The 21,849-nt window shown below is 33.2% G+C and overlaps 3 protein-coding genes across 3 annotated transcripts; all 3 read right to left on the bottom strand.

Moving 5' to 3' along the window:
- Window positions 1-3,122: 3,122 nt before the first annotated feature.
- LOC101253387 (calcium-binding allergen Ole e 8) lies at window positions 3,123-4,065 on the bottom strand. Its single transcript, XM_004241618.5, has one exon. The coding sequence runs from the start codon at window positions 3,931-3,933 to the stop codon at window positions 3,340-3,342; it is 594 nt and encodes a 197-aa protein (XP_004241666.2). The 5' UTR covers window positions 3,934-4,065; the 3' UTR covers window positions 3,123-3,339.
- Window positions 4,066-6,562: 2,497 nt separating this feature from the next.
- LOC101246730 (phosphoethanolamine N-methyltransferase) lies at window positions 6,563-10,904 on the bottom strand. The gene is made up of 12 exons (XM_004241594.5): window positions 10,461-10,904; window positions 10,042-10,163; window positions 9,726-9,863; window positions 9,422-9,559; window positions 8,636-8,779; window positions 8,358-8,468; window positions 8,127-8,268; window positions 7,646-7,926; window positions 7,351-7,512; window positions 7,214-7,267; window positions 6,961-7,035; window positions 6,563-6,876 (listed from the first exon to the last, which is right to left on the bottom strand). The coding sequence occupies exons 1-12, from the start codon at window positions 10,477-10,479 to the stop codon at window positions 6,778-6,780; spliced, it is 1,485 nt and encodes a 494-aa protein (XP_004241642.1). The 5' UTR covers window positions 10,480-10,904; the 3' UTR covers window positions 6,563-6,777.
- Window positions 10,905-19,275: 8,371 nt separating this feature from the next.
- Window positions 19,276-21,557, bottom strand: LOC101251786 (protein C2-DOMAIN ABA-RELATED 4). Its single transcript, XM_004241612.5, has 4 exons — window positions 21,416-21,557; window positions 20,580-20,902; window positions 19,812-19,907; window positions 19,276-19,721 (listed from the first exon to the last, which is right to left on the bottom strand). The coding sequence occupies exons 2-4, from the start codon at window positions 20,688-20,690 to the stop codon at window positions 19,431-19,433; spliced, it is 498 nt and encodes a 165-aa protein (XP_004241660.1). The 5' UTR covers window positions 20,691-20,902; window positions 21,416-21,557; the 3' UTR covers window positions 19,276-19,430.
- Between the last annotated feature and the right edge of the window lie 292 nt (window positions 21,558-21,849).

Below are 21,849 nucleotides of genomic sequence, written 5' to 3'. Positions count from 1 at the left end.
AGGAGAGCTAATATACTATAGTTGTGGAGTACTAAAATATATGATAACATGAATTTTAAATATTAAAGGAGTCTTAATCTTTAAGCTTGCAAATTATCAAAATAGCAACGAACAATCAATATTTCCAAATGCATCAATACTAACTGTCATACCTAAGTATTAAAATAATTGATACAGTATAAAATCGTTTTTGTTAGAAAGCACTTAATACTCAAAGGCCAGACATTGCTGTAGCAATAATGGATTCCTATACAAATTCGGGTTCAATTGATATTGATGTTAACAAACACGAATCCTTATTATATGAGGTATGTAATTCATGTTATCATCATACGAAATTAAATATCGTAAACTCTTTATCTACTTAATATTTTTGTTAGTCTTTATTAAGCCTTATTTCTTAGGTTCATGGATTAATTACATAAATCCACCTTTTAGTTTACTTATTATCATTGTTCCCTATAAGTTTTACAAATTTCTAAAATTCCTTATTTTCGCACATCAGATTAGTGTATCTCGCGCATCAAATTAGTGTCTCATGTATAAAATGGGCATCGCGCATCGGATTAGTGTATCATGTATAAAATATTTATCAGATTAGCGTATCATGTATAAAATGTAGTGTATATTACTTAACGATTGATGTATCTCGCGCATCAGATTAATGTATCAGCGCTTATATTATTGTATCGATTTTGAGTGATTTCTGTAATTAAAACTTTTAAGAGATAGATTGTAATTTTGTTATAAAAGTATGTGATTTTTATAATTTGCCTTAAATTTATTGCTATCTCGAATTTTACTTATTGTATATGCTATTTAGTATAAATTATATTAAATAGTAACTGAAATTTTTTTTGACTAAGGCAACTTTAGATGGAATTTGGGCTAGGTTAGGTCTTGGGCAAGAGTGGCAGTGGCGTAACCATTGGACAAACTCTTCATCGGAAAAAAATTAGTATATATATAAATAAAATGATATATGAAATAATTAAATAATCTATTTTAGACACTTTTAACATAACAAGTTGCTATTTTTAGATACCTTTTAATAAATTTCTGACTCCGCCACTGATTAGAGTGGGGTCTTGTTTTGTGATTGGACTTATGTATATATACTTGTAGCAAAGACACTAAGCAAGACATTAGGAACATGCAAACATAAACTTTGCAAAGACAAAAATAAAAATGTATTAAATTTTAACTATTCCATAATTTGAACGCTGAAATATAATGAGTGATAAACTATTATATAAAAATCAAGTAAACCAACAAAAAAATTAAAAACTAAATTAATTAATTTTTTAAAAATTAGTTAAAAAGTAACATCACTAATCTTCTCTATGGATCTACAATTCTTGATTTTTAAAAAGCTATGCAAATATGAGATTAAGGCAAGGACACACTCAGTGTAACTATAATAATTTTGAAGAGTAAACGAGTTGAATGAACGGTATAAAATAAAATTTTCATATCACATGTTCAAACAAAACTTTAATTTCATTTTATGATTCTACATTATGATTTCATATCATGATATCAGATCGCATGACCAAATAGTCCCTTGGTACGTGTTACTCCTACCGTTTTTAAGTTGCTTAAAAAAGGTAAATACTTTTGTAATTTTATGATTATAATTAAAAGCAATTGTTAATTTTTATTGCTTAAGTGATGATTTTTTTGGTACAACTTTTTGGAGCTAAAACGATTGTTAATTGGAGACGGAGAAAATAATAAATTATTTCCCTTTTTTTGGCTTCGTGAGTTGGTTAATTTAAACCTTTTTTTGCATAATTTAACAAATTATTAGCAAATAAGAATTTCTGGAGTAAGTTCTTGGATTTTTATTTTATTGCACTAATTAAATTTACTAAATTATTTTTATAGTGAAAAAAAAGATCAATTAATGTTATATTAAATTATAACAAAAATTCACTTAAAAGAGATTTGTAATCAAAAGGTCCCTCATTTTTGCCTCCTATTACAGAACTTATTAGAAAAGAAAAAGGGTAAATAACAGAAATCATACAATTTTAAGGTAAAATTATCATTTGTCCTCTATGAGTATATAATTATAAAAAAATTTCAAATTGATACAACAATATAAGTGTTGATATATTAATCTGTTGCGCGAGATACATTAATCGTTAAGTAAGATATATATTACATTTTATACATGATATACTAATTTGATATACATTTCATACATGATACGCTAATCTGATGCGCGAGATATATATACATTAATTTGATGCACTGATACATTAATTTGATACGTGAAAATGATGAATTTTGAAAATTTATAAAACTAATAGGGAATAATGGTAATAAGAGAACTTAAAGGTGAGATTTTTGTTATTTATCCTATAAAATAATAGAGATATTTACCCTTCGGGATGGCCCAATAATTTGAGCTGGAGACTTCCATGTTATATGATACTTAGATCGATGTCTAATAACTTTTTATTGTAAAAGAATTGTTCAATATCTTTATGTAAAACTTCAATAAAATGGAACCATTCTTCCATTGAAATTTTTTTGGTGACTTTTAGTGGTGTTGAAGGTAAGTGAGCTTTCAAAGAGTCAAATAAAGTGGCAGACATACTTGTGAAAATGGTCTTTACATCAAATTTTTTGAACACAAAATTTTGTTTTGTGGGAACCAATCACTTTTTATGACAGCTACTCTTTAAGCTAATCGATCAACGACGGAGTGAATAAAATTGTTTCTTTTTAATTAAAAATTTTAAATTCAAGTTTAAATTTAGAATTTGACGTTTCATAGCAAAAATTTCTTGTTATGATTCTGATAGTAAAGATCAAAAGCCTCCTTCAATTCCTTAGCGCTACTGTTGATAGAGTTGTTATTTTTGTAAAAGCTGAAAGAACATATGGAAGGTAATTTCGAATCATTCTGAAAATTGAACTATTAAGTTAATTTGAAAAATAAAAAATATTTATATTAATGGAGCGTGAGAAGCTTGAGACATTATTTATATAGTTTTTTCCTCTCTTCTTTTCTTTTTTTAACCATTATTTTATTCGAAGCTTAAACTCATTTCAAGAAAACAAGCTCATCCACCTTATATCATTTTTTCATATAATTTTAAATGATAAACTAATTTACCTTCAAAACTTCTTCATTAATTAACACAAATAAAAATTATCACATAAATTAAAATGAACGAGATCTACGTACAAAATAAAAGGCGATGGAAAGCTAAGGTCTTGCTATTTATTAGACCACAAAGTTATACACTACAGGAGGACGCACAAATATCCGGTGTACCCCACCGTTATCAGCCACTCAAATAACTGTAAAACTTACGATAAAATGATTTATTTATTACCCATCATCTTCTTAAACTCTTCAAAGCAAACGTAACCGTCACCGTTTGCATCAACGGACGTGATCATTCTGGTACAATCCTGAAGGGTACAATTCTGGCCCAAGCGGTTCAGGATCTGATGAAGTTCCGTAGCAGAAATCCTTCCGTTATGATCCTGATCGTAAAGATCAAACGCTTCCTTCAGTTCCTTAGCGCCGCCGTCGACGGATTCGTCGTTTTTGCAAAAATCTGCAAATTCATCTAGGTTAATGCAACCGTCCTTATCGGTATCAATTTCGGCCATCATACGTGCAACTTCTTCCGGCGAAGTGTCGGATCCTAGGGCTTTCAGTACGCCGGAAAGTTCGTCGCCGGAGATCATGCCGTCGCCATTCGCGTCGAAGCGTGCGAATACTTTTTTCACTTCTTCCATGTCTTGAAGGTAAACGCAGGGCTTGGGACCTTCGGTAGCCATTTTTTCCGATTGTGTGTGAGAAAAATGGAGAGAATAGAGAAAATGCGTTACAGAAATGGAGGGAGATTTATGTAGGGAAGTTATATAGAGAGAGAATGAGAGGTGCAGGGTTAGAGATAGAGAGCTCATTACTCGTGACCAGTTGAACCCAACGGATTTAATTTGTCTTTTTAAAATATTATTTTTTATTTCAAAGTGTTTACATTAAAATATTACGGTTTGGAACGATTTAATGAAATAAAATAAGATATAAATTTTAATACATAATATGCATGTATTAGCTTAATGTAAATATTAGATGCAGATAAATTTTATCTATAAAAAAAAATTCTATCATAAAACTTTTATACATTTTTTAATATTATTATGTCTTATAATATATTTTACTTAGTTTACCATATAAATTTTATTTTAAAAAATTAAAGATTGCATGGACAAATTATGAATCAAATTTAAATTATTTTTTTTAAAAAAAATGAGAAAAGTATCACATAAAGTAGAATAAAGAAAGTAATACTTATTAGTTAGTACATATACTACGTATTCCTTCTGTTTCACAAAGAATGATCTGGTTTGACTTGGCATAGAGTTTATAGTTTGATCAAATGTATAAAATTGCTATTTGATTTTGTGGCTTTAAACATATCACGTGAAAAGCTGAAATTAAAATGTTGCTAAAAAAAGAGATCATTCTTTTTAAAACAATCTAAAAAAAAAATAAGATCAATCTTTTTAAAATGAAAAAAATATTTATTTTATAATAACATGTTATTTTACTATAAATTTTTTTATATGATGTTCGAATTATATTTATTTTGAAATAGGGTCTATTGAAACAAACTTATTGCCTCACAAAAGTTGAAATAAAATCTACCTATATCTTATAAGGAACCCACAAATTCATTTATGAAATCTATGATATATTATTATTTTAGATATTTTGTGTTTGAGTCTCATATAAATTACCCAACACATTTTTTCGTGCAAATTCAAATTGAGTAGAGTTGAAGAGAGTATGGAGCACCCAATGAGAAATTAAATAAAAAACACAAATTTAGTTAAGTTAAATTATATGAGTCGGTAGCTTTTGTCTGTTTCATTTTGAATTTGTTTTTCTAAACGTAATTCGTCATTTTAAAGTAGTATCTTTAATTTACAGTTTGAACAGATGTTAAAGTTACGTCAAAGTGCTTAAGTAGTTGTTTTTTAATATATAAAACTTACGGATACCTCAGGTCAAGAGATTATATGTATTATTTATGATGTTAAATTTCCATAAAATAACTGTTGTCCTAAAGATCCTTAGTTGAAATTTAGTGATTATATATGAATGAATGTCACAATTGTTTTTTAAAAAAGAATTGAGCATCAAATAAATGGAGGGGGAGTATCTTTTATCAAAACGGAGATAAACTAATAAATGATTTTGTTTAGGTCATGAAGACAACCACCCCCACCCCCCAAAAAAATTAAAAAATATTTGTAAATCATATAGCAACTCTAAACAATATAAATCTCGACTCAGAAGACATTGACGAAAATAAATTCTAGGTCATCCATAGACCATATGGATGATCAACAATACATTTCGAAGGATAAATAAATTTAGATTATTATATATTTTATGTTATTTAAATCTATTCGTTTACATTAAATATATGGACAAGAGAGGGATGTGGGGACTGTGTGACAAGTTGGAAGTGAGTGAGGCGTGTGTAGGACGTGTTGCGACCTTTTTAAGTTAAAAGAGTTGACGAAACCGACGACTCCATAATTGCATAATAAATCATCAACTATGAACTAGAGAAAATATCTTACTTCATCTAAACTCTTCTATATAATTAGTGGAGGAACACAACCTAAAGCTTCAATAAAATATCATTATATTTAAATATTATAGTTATAATCAGACTCATTCATAATCTTGATATACTCAATTTTGTGTAGTTCATATTTTAAATGTTATAGTTTTAAGCGTGCAGAATAATATTTAAGAAGCATATAGTATTGATAGAGGAAATAAATATAAAGATTGTGATAGAGGACATAGATTATGATCATTAGCTTTGATTATGTTGCAAGACATTTGATTAAAATGTCGCATAATGATCTGAACATTCTATCGAAGAAAATTTTTATTTCTACAATAATTTTTAAATTAAAATAAATTATTGGACCTTCAATATTACAGGTGGATTTAATCCGAGGACGTACGACTATAGCAAAGTTTTAAGTTTTAACACAACCTAGTCTACTATGATCAAAGATCTCAGGTTTGAGTCTTTTGCCATATAGTCTATAGAGTCGTCTTTGTTAGGGAGTGTATTTTACCCTCCAAAGTAAAACTTCTCAGTGCGAATTGAATTTAGTTAGGTTTCAATATGGATATCAAACAAAAAAAATTGCACCGGAAAAGGCACGACTCGTGAGAGATATACTAGCATATTATTAACCTCTAATACTTCCATTTTTGCTGATATATATGTTAATTAATATTTAGTATGTTTTTATTCTGAAAAATATTTTTCACTACCAATACTACTTGTATCGATGATGTTAATCAAGAGGAAAGTGATATATTGTTTATCAAATAATTAAAAGTTCTTGGATTCGAGCTTTAGCATTTGTAAAAATAATTTTACATTGTCAAATGACCTAGAAAATTAGATAGGCTACTTGTTACAACAAATTAAAACACACTAATAATATAAGAAAAATTTACAGAATCAAATATATGAAATTTAAATTTCTAAAGGCATTTAAATCTTTATGACAAACTTTTATTAATAACATGATCTTAACCAACTCACATATTACATTAAACCGACAGAGTAGGAATCATTAAAATAAACAACATAGCCAGTGTAATCCTATAAATGGGGTCTACATAGGGTAGAGCCTCGAATCATTACAACATCAAACTTAAATCATTTTTATTATCTTCAATGAAACAACAGTACACAATAACACACATCAATTTTTCTTGGCAAAGAACAAACCCCATCTCTGCTCACCAGATGAACTTCTAACTAGCTTGGCCTTCCAACCTCCAACTATATCATTGTAGTCTTGCTGTGTATACACAAAAATAGAAGCAAAATAAGATAAAATCAATCATTAGACATTTCAATTATACTTATATGACAATGCACTCACTTCAGAAAATTCTTGGATAAATAACTCTCTTTCATTCTCCACAGTATCCAACTCTTTCTGGAGAACTTGCATGAACTGCAAGGAAAGTAATAGACATTTTAGGTGCATATCATCACTCTCTTCCAAGCGAAAGAATACGAGTTTTAAGTTGAAATGTGATGTAAAAAAGATAACTAAGCTGACTACATGCTGATAGTGTTTTATACTGTCAGTGTGTATAACTTAAATCCAAAACAAAGAAAGAAAAACATACCTGCTCAGTTCGATCATCAGCAATAACTTCGTTGAAACCAGCATCTCTAAGCATCTATGATGTGAAATTATAAAGTAGCATTGTCATGCAAAGAAAGAGGATTGGGTACACATTCATTGTATGGGGTAAATGTTTACCTGTCCATATGCTTCAACATCATGTAAATCGTAGCCTCTTTGTTTGATATACGCTGCAAAGTCTTCGGAAGCTGGTCCTGCCTTTTTGCAGTAATCGCTTATGAGGACTCTGCCTCCAGGCTTCAGCCACTTATAGAAAGATCTGAATAATGCAGGCTTGTCCTGCAAACACTCGATAATTATTCAACCGTTAGGACGAGGAACAATTGTGACAATGTAATGTTGAAGGTCAAACATATGACTTTAGAGCAGGTGCAGCACAACCAAGAAAATGAAATGAGAGACTGCTAATTACCTGGATGTGCAGGATAGTGTCCCGGCTGTATATCACATCGAATGATTCTTCAGGATATGTTTTCACCGTGCAATCAGCAACCTCAAATTCAACCGCGCATTTGCGCCCAATAGCACGTTCAAAAGCCAATGTGATCATGTTAACTGAAAGATCAATGCCTACAACATGAACATCATACTTCTCAGCCATGTAAAAGTCACCTCCTCCAATGCCACAGCCAACGTCAAGGACCTTTTCGCCAGGCTGAAGATCCATCATGGCAACGAATTCTTTGGTGGTGTCTGTTCAAGAACAAATACAGAAAAACCAAATATCAGTTTACTTCTGCACTAAATTATTGTTTTTGGAAAGAAGGAACAGAACTCGTAAACAGAAATGTTTGAAGAACCATGTGTACAAGCCCTAACCACAGTGATAATCCAAAGAAGCAAACTAAAGATCCTATAGTTTATTGCATAAAGTGATAATCCAAGAGGCATACCAATTCCTCCTGTGCTGACAAAGCCTGCCCCGAACACACGTTCATATCTCAGTATACCATTAGACTTGTACTGAACAGTGTCCAAGAAATGCTGGAATCCCCTGTCATCCTCGGAATGAACCTTCTGCCATATCCAGCAAATCTGCAAGTTGCAAGCAGCAAGAACACATTAATTTTATCGTCATGTGAATAGTAACTTATAGAAGTGTAATGATGATGGCAAAGTCTTACCTCATTTTGATTCTTTTTGTTTTTTACATAAGTTTCAATGCACTTATAACCAATAAGAGAAAGTTCATATGATTTTCCAGCATCATCCTTTAAAGTACATTCTTGGAAAACCTGCATTAAGTTAAGATCAGAAGAAGAAGATAATCAAACAACAGAATCAAGTAGTTTAAGCTGATCAAAAAAGAAAAGATCACACTACACATAGAATTAATGTAAAGCTCTAGTCACTCATGCGTTAATTTTTGAGTGTGAATGAAAAGAACACTTTTGAGAATGACCTTTGTATAAAATCGAGGCTCTCGATAGTGGGTTGGGTTGTTCTTTCCCTTGTGGTCTCCTGATTGATGGAAGCATGTCTCTCTAAAAAATATATAGCCACCAACTTTCAACCATTTGATCATTCTCTCCGCAAGGTCCTGAACCTGCAAAAAATGGAAAAAAAAGTAGTTTGAAATGTTAAATAGTAATCAGTTAAATAAGAAATAGAAGACATATGTATGAAGAGCAAGGGAGATCCTAAGACATTCATTTTTCCATAATCATCATCCATAATAGATGTTCTTTATCCACATTTGGAAAGTAGTCTAATGACTCTAGAATGTTGGCTTGTTCTGAAAAATTTTACTCAAATTCTCAAGTTTTCTAAAGGGATGAAACTCAAAAACTATGGGATGGTGGTGGATTATTGAACGGTATAACCTATACAACACTATTTTGTTTTAAGCCTTCCTACCGCAAGCATGATCTGGCAAAGAGGCTGCATTTTGATGATCATATATGCATGTCACTGTTAGATGCTGCAGACACTACGTTGAAGTTCTCGGACATTATATTAAAAAGATATTGATGAATCATGTCAATTCAAATATCCTGTGTTATTGACATAGTTTAGTGTGTGTCTTCCATACTTCTTTTACACAATAGGCATTTAATTAGCAGGAGTCCGCCTAGGCATCGTGTCATGCCTCCTGGATTTGAGCATAGAAATAACTTCCTGGTTATAAAATTTTTGTATTATGTGCAACCTTATTGACATTTTCGTGTAGGAAGCAGGAAGATGTTACCTCTTCGTTGGAAAGATACATCAGTAGCCAGTTAGAAAATATCAAGTCCACTGATTCAGGTAAAACCGTCAAATCTGGTGAAGTCACATCAGCACACACAAACTTGACATTCTTGTGGTGCCCGTTGATACTTTCATTCTGCAACGAAGCAAACAAATCGATAAGCAAGTATATAAAAGCCTATTCACTTGATTTGTCACCATATTATCTAAAAATAAAGCAACAACAAGTGAATCATAGATAGAACCAACTCATTCACCGGTTCCTATAATCAAAGGCCCCAAAGTAAAAAAAGCCACAAAACCTTCTTAGTCACTTCTTCAATAAAGTCCACTGCTACAAGCTCCCCAGCCTTCTCGGCTAAGTCCCCAGTGAAACGGCCAATACCAGCACCCAATTCCAACACGGATTTACCTTCATATGAAGGGAGCAGTGAAAGCACCTACGTACATGACAAATCTCAATAGTTGAGTGTATTACCCAATACATTTTCTTACCACAAATCTTACCATAATAAAGCGGTGTAGATTAATAAGGTTTCACACTCAATTAAGTCTGAAACTATAATTTCAACAAGGAACAATTTATACAGAAAGAAGCGCGCACATAAATATATATACCTCAGGCCTATCCTCTTTGTCAAGATCAGATGCTGCAGAATCACGCATCATTGCCTCCAAATTGAGTTCACTAGTTTGCTCCATCCAATAACTCTTTTGAATCTCACGCTCTTCTCCTACCTCTACACACAACACATTAAAATGTCCAATTCAAACAAAATGTTAAAACTGTTTAGTGCACTCCTCTCATCTAAAAAAACATAATAATTAAATAGATGACACATTAACTTTGCTACAATTACAGAGAAATATATCTTTTGTTAAGTGTTATGAATTCAATTTTAAAATTTCTCAGCATTGAACTTGTTTATGTTCCACGTCAAAAGTATTAGTTCAGATGAACCCGATACGGATACTCTGGTGATAGAGACATTTGCTTGTTCTGATATCACGTTGAAAAGAGCGAGAACATTGATTACCTGGAGCAATGGCAGCCATGATAGAAGCTGAAGAGGTTAAGAACCTTCAACAGCAAGACGAGATCTAGAAAAGGACCTTGATTTACAATTACTAATTCTACCTCTCTGCTGCATCAACTAAACCAAAAGATGCTAAGCAATTTGTGTTTGCTGTGGCTTTTGCCACTTTATAGACAACGACAAAAGCATTGATAAACACAAACACTGCTGATATTTTTTTGTTGTTTCTAAATTAGTTACCTTCACCGTGACACTATTTGATTTGAAATTTATTTTTTATTAAAACAGCCTTTAAAAATAGAAAGAGTATCACAAATTATCTAAAATATTGCTTTAAAAATTAATTTCCGAATATATAAATAAATTAGAGATTCTTAGGTTCGAATTCACTCTAAAAATCAAAAGGGAGCAGTAAGTTGTTATTTTTTTGGCTATCGTGATCATGAGCAAGCTTATGCTTTTTGTTTATTATATTAGGGAAAATTTTAGTGATGTTTATTTTGAATTAAATTAATCTTTTTTTTTTCTACAGATTGGTAGGCGAGTGGCTGAATATTTTAGTTTAAAAGCTTAATATTGGACCAAGAGAATATAAAATTATTATAATGTGTGGTCTTCTTTCTCAGGTACATATTCCAATGACAAAAGAGTCATATAGTTTTATCATTAATTTACGTTTTTATCATTTCTTTTTCAAAAAAAAAAAATACGATTGAGATTTTTCAATTTGTTTATCAAAAATAATTAAATAAAATTGAGATTTTTCAATTTGTTGGTCTTCTTGAGAAGTGTCTTTTGATGCTTCGATTTGGGTTTGTTGTGCGGAATTTGAGATAATACGAGAAAATATATAAACGCGAAAAACAAGACAACAGATTTACGTGGTTCACCAATAAATTGGCTACGTCCACGGGAAGAGAGGGAGCAGTTTTTATTATGGAGAGGCAAAAACAGAATTACAAAATAGGGTTTGCCATAGCGAGACCCCCGTCCTTTCTGTTTGTAGCGGGTCCGATTCAAGGCATTCAACAAATCTCCACCTTGACTTGAATTCTCCGAACAGATTCTTCAGACGCACTATGATAGTGTCAGGCCTCCCCCTCTTCCTCAGAGTTGCCCCACAGGGCAATTAACAGCTTCTGATGTTGAGCAAGTCCAAACAGTGTTGAAACTTGCTCTGTGGAACCGGCTTTGTGAACATATCAGCAGGATTATCAGCAGTTCCTACTTTCTTCACCTTGATTCTCTTCTCACTTCTCAGAAAATGATACCTTACGTCAATATGCTTGGTTCTCTCATGATGGACTTGATCCTTGGCTAGACAAATTGCGCTCAAACTGTCACAATACACCGTAGCCTGATCATGATGCAGACCAAGATCACTAACCAGCCCTTTCAACCAAATCCCTTCTTTTGCAGCCTCTGTCAAGGCCATGTACTCCGCTTCCGTAGTAGACAAAGTCACTGTAGGTTGCAAAGTTGCCTTCCAACTGACGACAGATCCTCCAAGGGTAAACACATAGCCAGTCATCGATCTTCTTGTGTCAACATTTCCAGCATAGTCTGAATCAGAATAGCCAGTAACCAAGCACTGAGTATCACCTCCATAAATGAGACCAACGTCAGATGTACCTCTAAGGTACTAGAAAATTCTCTTCACAGCCTGCCAATGTTCTCTCCCTGGTTGTCCCATGAATCTGCTCACTACACTGACTGCATGTGCTAAATCTGGCCTTGTACAGACCATAGCATACATCAAACTTCCTACGGCACTGGCATAAGGGACTCGTGACATATACTCCTTCTCTTCTTCTGACTGTGGAGCGAACATGGCAGTGAGATGGATATTGGCAGCACTGGGGGTATCAATGGGCTTAGATGAAGACATGCCAAACCTTGCCAAGACCTTCTGAATGTAGCTTCTCTGTGACAAGAAAAGTTTCCTTCTCTCTCTGTCTCTAATGATCTCCATCCCTAAAATCTTCCGAGCGGCTCCCAGATCCTTCATCTCAAACTCAGCACTAAGTAAACCCTTCAGCTTCTGAATGTCATACTTCTTCTTTGCAGCTATCAACATATCATCTACATAAAGCACCAGATAGATGAATGAATCATCATTGAGCCTATTGTAGTAGACACAACAATCATATGAGCTCCGAGTATAGCCCAACTTCACCATATAGCTGTCAAACCTTTTATACCACTGCCTTGGAGACTGCTTAAGTCCATATAAGGACTTCTTCAACTTGCAGACGTGATTTTCCTTCCCTGGAACTTGGAAACCATCCGGCTGAGTCATGTATATCTCTTCCTCCAACTCTCCATGTAGAAACGCTGTCTTCACATCAAGTTGTTCAAGCTCCAGATTCTGATGTGCAACTATCGCTAGTAACACTCGGATGGAAGTATGTCTCACCACTGGTGAGAAGATCTCATTGTAGTCCACTCCCTCTCTTTGGTTGAAACCTCTGGCAACAACCCTGGCTTTATACTTGACTCCTTCTGCTGATGATATCCCTTCCTTCTTCTTGAAAACCCATTTGCAAGTAATAATCTTTCTTCCCGAAGGCTGTATGACCAGATCCCATGTCTGATTCTTGTGTAGGGACTCCATCTCATCTCCCATAGCAGCAAACCATTTTTCAGAATCAGGACTTAAAATGGCTTCTTTGTAAGTAGACGGCTCAGATGTATCTACCTCTTCAGCAACCTGCAGTGCATAACCCACCATGTCCTCAAAACCATACCTCGTAGGTGGCCGAACTCCAACCCTCCTTGGCCGATCTTGAGCTATACTCTGATGGATATCTGATGGCATAGATTCTGGAATATCAGTTTCTGTCTGTGGCTCTTGATCCTCCTCTTCAGGTTCCTTTAAATCGCTCTCGTTCTGAATGACTTGAAACTCCACCTGTTTGTCAAGACTCCCAGTTTCTGACGTAGTTATAGGCTTCACAATGGTTCTAAGCAGAGAACTTTCATCAAAGACAACGTTCCTGCTCATAATAACCCTCTTTTCTGCTGGAGACCAGATTCTGAAACCTTTCACTCCATCTCCGTAGCCCACAAATACTCCCTTTTTAGCTCTTGGTTCTAACTTACCTTCACTGACGTGATAGTAAGCCGTACAACCAAAAGCTTTCAGATTTGAATAATCAGCAGCTTTTCCTGACCACATCTCCATAGGTGTCTTGCACTGTATGCCTGTATGTGGTCCGCGGTTAATCAAGTAGCAAGCTGTACTAACCGCTTCTGCCCAGAATCTTCTATCTAGCCCAGCATTAGAGAGCATGCACCTTGCTCTCTCCAGAAGTGTTTGATTCATCCGCTCAGCTACACCATGCTGCTGTGGTGTATTTCTGACTGTACGATGTCGAGCAATCCCTTCATCCTTACAGAATTGATCAAATTCAGACCAACAGAATTCCAGCCCGTTATCAGTTCGCAACCTCTTGATCTTCTTCCCTGTTTGATTTTCCATCAAGATTTTCCACTCCTTGAACTTCTGGAAAGCTTCACTTTTATGCTTCATCATGTACACCCAAGTCATCCTTGAGTAGTCATCAATAATGGACACAAAAAATCTGCAGCCTCCCAAAGACTCAACACGGCATGGACCCCAGCAATCAGAATGGATATAATCAAGTGTGCCTTTTGTTCTATGAATGGCCTTTGGAAACTTGTTGCGATGTAGTTTTCCAAAAACACAATGTTCACAAAACTCTAGGCTCTTAACCTTATGACCAGCAAGAAAATCCTCCTTTGACAGAATTTGCATCCCTCTTTCACCCATATGACCAAGTCTCATGTGCCATAACTTAGTCATATCCTTCTGGTGAAATTCTGACGATGCAACATGGGCTGAACCTGTAACCGTGGAACCTTGTAGAAAATACAAAGTACCACGCATGACACCTTTCAGAATCAAATTTGAACCCTTCCAGACCCGCAAGACTCCATCTTTTCCCGACCAGCTGAATCCCTTGCTGTCCAAAAGACTGAGAGATATCAGATTTTTCGTCATCAATGGAACGTGCCTGACCTCGTTCAATGTGCAGAAGCTACCGTCATGTGTCCTTATCTTGATCGAGCCTGTCCCAACCACCTTGCAGACAGAACTGTTGGCCATCGAGATGCTGCCTCCGTCTACCTGCTCATAAGTCGTGAACCACTCTCTCCTAGGACAGATGTGATAGGATGCCCCAGAATCGAGAACCCACACATCTGAATGATGAATGTGCTCATCCGCAACTAGGGCAATATCTTCTTCAGAATTGGTGTCTTCTTCAGCAACAGCAGCAGACACTGATTGTTTTTCCGATTGCTTCTTCTTCTTCGGACAATCAAATTTCCAATGTCCCTTCTCCTTGCAGTAATTACAAACATCATCCGGCTTTGCACCCTTCGACATCGCCTTATTTTTCTTTCCGCCGTTTTTCCTTCCCTTTCCGCTACTGGTGAACAGACCGGAAGGCTGTATGTCCGTACTTGTGCCGTTAGCCTTATGCCGTAATTCCCTGCTATGAAGGGCCGATCTGACTTCTTCCAGTGACACAGTATCTTTCCCAACAATGAACGATTGAACAAAATTCTCAAACGACATTGGGAGAGATACTAACAGAATCAGGGCAGCATCTTCATCCTCGATCTTCACATCGATATTACGCAATTCTAATAACAAAGTATTCAATTGCTCTAAGTGTTCCCTGAGTTGTGTACCTTCAGCCATTCGTAAACCGAATAGACGTTGTTTCAGAAGCAGCTTGTTGGTTAGAGATTTTGTCATGTACAAACTCTCCAGCTTCAACCACAGACCAGCAGCAGTCTCTTCATCCGAGACCTCCGTGATGACGTCATCCGCGAGACACAGCATGATCGTCGAGTGCGCCTTTTCCTCCAGAATCGCCATCTCAGGAGTAACGACGGCGTTCTTGTCTTTCGACAACGGCGCCCAGAAGCCTTGCTGTTTCAACAAAGCCCGCATCTTGATCTGCCATAAACTGAAACTGTTCCTCCCTGTGAATTTGTCGATTTTCACGTTCAAAGCAGACATCTCGAATTCTCCAAGAACACCGATTAACCGAGAGGCTCTGATACCAATTTGTTGTGCGGAATTTGAGATAATACGAGAAAATATATAAACGCGAAAAACAAGACAACAGATTTACGTGGTTCACCAATAAATTGGCTACGTCCACGGGAAGAGAGGGACCCCCAGGCCAGGGGGCGCGTCGCCCCCCTGGACCCCCCGACTCGCTGACCGGGCAGCGAGACCCCCGTCCTTTCTGTTTGTAGCGGGTCCGATTCAAGGCATTCAACAAGGTTCTTAGCTAGCGTTTGGTCATAGATATTCAAATATTTTAATATTATTTGGATGAAAATTTGGGTGAAATTTTACCATGTGTTTGGCCATAGAATTTGAGAAACATATTTCATTTTTTTAAGAAATATGATTTATACCCATAAGTTTTTAAACTATCAAACTAACCATAAATTTGTATTACATAGCACAATAGAAATCTCATGTAACAAAATTTATGACTTCCGCAACAAATCAACAAGAATCATTACAATCAACCTATTCTTTAATATAATCTTCTCACATTTTATAAACAATCTCTTCTCGATGAGCTTGCATTTCCGAATCAGATGATCGAGAAGATGAAGCGATGTTGTTACCCTGAGCCAATAGTTCGTCACTTTCATTAACAACCATATCATCATTTTCATATTCATTGAATATTACATCATTACTTTGGTGTTCACGTAAAAAATTATGCCATACAGCGCAAGCAATTACTATTTTCACTTGCATGTCACATTCATAGTTGTTCATGCCTTGTCTTAGTATTCTGAATCTACTTTTCCACGCATCAAAAGTTCTTTCAATTACATTGTGCAGAGAAGCATGTCTATAGTTAAATAGCTCTTTTCCATTCTTATGCTCTCTTTCACTTCCTCGGTAGTCCTGCAAATGATAGTGCATTCCTTTGAATGGAGCTAAAAATCCTCTTGTGTTTTGTAGACCAACATCAACAACGTAATATTTATCTGCCAAAATAAAATAAATGCAATTCATGTTTTATTTAGTAGCTAGTTCATTAAGACTAAATAATGTTGGCAGATGGGGAGCTAATTGAATTGATTGGTGTCAATAAATATATTATTTTTATAAAATAAAAAGTTAAGGGTAAAAATTGAATTTCTAAAACTTTTCAAATAATGAAATTTGGCCCAAATACTAATTTTTTCTAGTATTTGGGAATTTGGAAAATTTACCCAAAAAAATTGCCAAATAATAAAAAAGTGTATGGACAAACAAAATTTACCAAATTTTTTTCCAAATTTTACTTGTAAAATTTATGGCCAAACGGGCCCTTAGTCTAGAAAAAAAAAATTATGATTAAAAATAAATGAAAATCTAAATAGCAGTTTAAATAAATAAACGTGGGTAAAATAACAGGTATTCCAGAGTGCCATATACTCATACTATATTTTTTAATATATAAAAGAGAAACATTATTAACTTCTTTTTAGATCCAATTATCCAAACATAAGTAGAATAGCAAGTATTTAGCCTATATTAGCCCAATATAGCTATCATTTTTTTAAAATTACAATTTATGGATACGATTTTTATAATTTTTCCATTCGCCTAAATTACATAATTCGATTATTAATTGTATCAATTTAAAATTTTGTATGTGTTTATCCTAACAAATAAGATCTATAAAAAAAAATCATAATAAACTATTCTATTCATATATTGACAAGCGAAATATACCACTGCAACCTCCATAACAAATCGAAATATAAGTATAAAACATAATTATCAAAATATAGTTATAAAACCTTATTATATTCGTTATTTCTAAAATTTTCTCAAATACATAATTAGTTATTCACTCACACCCTTGATTATTCATGTTTTTGAACATTAAAAAGATAAAAATTTCACAAACAACAAAACAAGATCCAAGAAAACTAGTATATTTTTCTTCCTCGTTTTTATTTATCTTTTGGGAATATTCTGCTTTTATATATTATATTATTATAATCTGCTAAGCCCTTCCCAGATGTGTAAGGCCGTGCAGAGCCATAAGAGACGTTTGGATGGATCCAAGAAACCAACCCTTTCGACATAAATTATTTTATTATATTATACACGATTTTGCGAATCTCTTTAATTACTATATACATAATCTCTGCCCTTATAAAACAATCTAAAATTTAAAGTTTCTATGAATATTTCTAGCTAGTACGAGTAATTGATTTCATAAACAAATAGTCACATATATTGAATACATTTTTTTACTATAGATACTAGGATCGTGCATTTGATTTTTCGATTTGATTTTATATTATTTGATTTGTATTTTTAATTTTTGATTTTGAAGAAGTGTAATTCGATTCAGATCAAAATAAATTCGATTTAATTTGATTTTTTTCTTTTTGGTTTAAATTTTTTCTGTTTGGTTAATCAGTTATGTGAATAATTAGAAACATAATAAAAAAAATTATTTGCAATTTAAGAAATTATATATATATAAGATTGAGTTTCTTAAATATACTTTAAAATATAAATCACAAGTAAAACGTAAAACACAATACCTAAAAGTATCAATTATAGATGTTCAAATATTAGAAAATAAACTAAATCATAATGAAAATAACTAAAAAGAGACAAAAGGGGTTAACGCCAACTTAATATATATATATATGATTCGATTTTTCAGTTTTCATTTTTCTAAAATCGAATCCAAACAAAAAAATAAAACAAAATAAATTATTAATCCAAAACCAAATCAAAAATTCAAAAAACCAATCCAAATTAAAATTTGATTTATTTTAGTTTGATTTTCGGTTTAATTCAAATACCGCTCTCCCTTAATAGATACATATGTATTGTTTCTGAGTAAAAGTTATTGAATTTACAGATCCACATCCACCCTTATATTATAACTACTCTATATTCACTTAACGTGACATTCATCTACCATAAACTGTTCATTGTCTCACTTTTTTAACATATATATATATATATATGAAATTAGGTTTTAGTCCTAATTCACATGGGTGGAGGATTGTCCAAATAATGGAGGCGGATTGGTCAAATCTGTCCCAATATCGGATGAGACGGATCCTGCTCTGATATCATGTGAAATTAAGTTTTAGGCTTAACTCACACCTCAAAAATTAGCTCAAAAGGAGAAAAATTGTTCGAACCTTATAAAAAGTCCATCCATCTCATTAAACCAGCGATAGTGGAACTTTATTTTTGTTATTCTTTATTTACAAAGTGTTGTATGTAAAAGTCATATTAAAGCAGCTTTTTGGCGGTGTTTGGTTATAAAAATATTGTGGCCTACATCTAAATGCATGGGTTCAATAATTGATGCTTAGGTTTGATTTTTTTTTTTTTCCTCATATAACGAAATATGTTTTAGAGAACATAAAATTGTAATATTTATCAAAAGTTGGTTCCGAAGGAAATATGGCCTGGTTAAATGCCGTTATGGAAAAGTTTAACTATATTTGGTTTAGTCCAATCAACAGAATCTGGCTATAAAAAATGTTGTGCATTCATATCGAATACTCTAAAACCGCATTACTTTTAGAGAATCTCAATATTTTCAGAGAGTCCAGTAACCTTCCACAACCGCAGATTATTAGTGTTATAGAATGTAAATGCCTCTAATCCTTTGACAATAACTTATCTGTTTTGTAAATAACAATATATATGATGAAGTTTTGTTTAAGAATGACCTAGCATGCTAACTTTGTATAAGAAGTATATATCATCTGTAGCTCCATATTCAGCAAACAGAGTATATATATATAGAATGTTTGAAATCAGATTTTACTAAGCTGCAGAGTGCAGACCTTGTGTTGTACAAAGGCATATTTATCAATTCTGGCCTATATATAGGGGCAAATCAGGTTAGAATAAACAACAGAAGAGATAAATCTCTATAAACGTTTGCTTCCAGGAATATTGATCCACTGAAGTTGAAGTTCTACCTCTCCACACTCCACATTTCTCAATCTGAGGCACAAATCTTGCACAACTTGGTTGTCTTGCCATGTCACTTTGCTCTCTTCAGACAGACAGTTTGTCCTGCACGGCGTTTCTCTTGTGATCACTGTGCCACATGGGAGAGAATCTAAATTCATTTTCAAAGCATCTAAAAATGGTTTGATATCAAATTCTGCATCTCCCATTTTGTCATCCATGCTGAACCTATCGTGATCGTATACAGTCTAAAAGCAAACAAACATGAATGCATAATCAGGACAATACATTTGCACGCGCGTAGGTAAAGGATTGTATCAGCAACTAATGAACTTTACCAGCTTCACAGGAAGATTTGCATCTGATACAGAAAGGGTAAGATATTCATTCCATTCAGGATTAACATCCTTCTTTATAACTCGCGTCTTCAGTTTCTGCACAAGTGATCAATAAAGACTATACAGAACAGGAGAAAAAAATTGCAATTTAATCTCAAGATACATTATCAAGAGCCTAGAGTAAAAAGTAAAGCTTAGCATTTCAAAAACTAATTAGGACGTGTTCTATTTTTTCAATTTTTCCATGTTCGATTGGGTCAAATATCTAGAAAAATATGTTCTCCAGGAAAACAAGTTCCTCAGAAATGAGGGAAAACAAGCTCTACTTAAATGATAAACCACATTGATTGTGTCCGCCCCACCCTCCAACAGTACACCTCATTAGGTACGCAAGAAAATGAGTAGGAACGTGTTATGAATAACGATTTTCAAGAAAACAGTTTCCTTTCATACCTAACACACCCTATTGGTGGATAGAAATATGTAAACACTACAGAATTCAACAATCATATCCAGAAGAAACTAAGCCAACCCAACATCCCAAGAAATACAAAAAATACACATATTGAGATTTAAAAAATAGGACAAAAGGGGAAACAAAATTCAATCTTGGAAACAACCAAATGCAAGCAAACATTAAGACAATCAATCCCAAACTAATTGGGAATGAGCCAGTAACGGACTCAAAATTTTAATAAGAGATTTAAATTTTAAAGTAATAAATAAATAAAAAATTAATCATATATAAATAATATAATTTTTTCGTACCTGATTACCCATTTTGACAACAACATAAGGATCACTGCTGCGGACATCACGTACAGCGAGGTTTATACCTCTCTTAATTTTGATTCTTAAAAGACCAAAAAGATTGTCCATTAAGGATTTTCCTATATTCTTCCTTCCTCGGCTGCTTTAAACAAAATATAAACTCCCCTCTTTATATTTTTTTTTTCAAAAAAAAAAAAAAACTTATTGATTACAGTAATAGAGCAGTTACTTAATTAATAAGAAAAAGAATTTATTTTTTTTTTATGTTTTTTTTTTCCTTAACACCTTCCCCGCCAAGTGAAAGTCTTCCTCTAGTCAATCTGAAAAAATGGGAAAACAAGTATATATATTAGAAAGAAAAAAAATAGTCACAATTTAGGTATTTTAGGAGTATGAATTGAAGGATTTTATAGATATATCAGTTGAGTCTCCGTTAGAATTTAAAATTTATGATTTGAAATTTAGATTCTTTTATATTTTTGGATTTTGAATTTAACACGCAAATACAAAGTAAGGGGGATTTAAAATATATATTGCATAAATTTAAAAAATTATAAAAGAATTCCATGTGTGACATTTTAAAACTCTTTTGAATTTGATCATTAAATTTTTTTATTTCGCCACTGTTTATCAGGATTGACAAATCACGTAAAAGAAAGAAGCCAATCCAATTTGTTATTGAAATTGACTTAGATCTAATTCCAATCGTAAGAAAAAGTTTTGACAAAATGTAGAGAAAAAGAATAGAAATTTAATTTCAATCATTTGAAGAATATGGAAGAAAAAAAAATTATATTTTCATTTATAAATTAAAGTTGATAATTGATACTTACATTTGAATGATCTTCTTAATAAAGGAGCTTAGCCCTGCCTAATTAGGAGAGGATATTGTTAAGGTAATGCCTATTTTGTGTATTTCTTGGGGGATATGGAGTTTTACATGCAAATGAGGGGGAAAATGATGAAATTTAAGGCAAGGCAAGGCAACAAGTTCGAAAATATGTTGTTAATAGGAATTGTGGTTCTTAATTATATATTTATAAGTGTTTAATTCTTGTCCATTAGGCAAATGATTTTAGCAATATTTATAACACTTATCTATCGTGAGTTTTTTTCTATTTATAGTTATTATTATTATTCCTAAAAAGATGGATGATATTATTGAATTAAAAAACATCTAGAAGGGGAAAAAATTGAGTTAAACCTCATTGAACAAGATCATCTTGTATGAGGTGAAATTTGCGCCTGATAAATAGACGAAGCAGAC

This window comes from Solanum lycopersicum, chromosome 6 (assembly GCF_036512215.1).
Source record: "Solanum lycopersicum chromosome 6, SLM_r2.1".
In the NCBI taxonomy this organism is placed as follows: domain Eukaryota; kingdom Viridiplantae; phylum Streptophyta; class Magnoliopsida; order Solanales; family Solanaceae; genus Solanum; species Solanum lycopersicum.
Note: the sequence above shows the minus strand (reverse complement) of the source record. Positions and strands in the feature narration are given on the sequence as shown.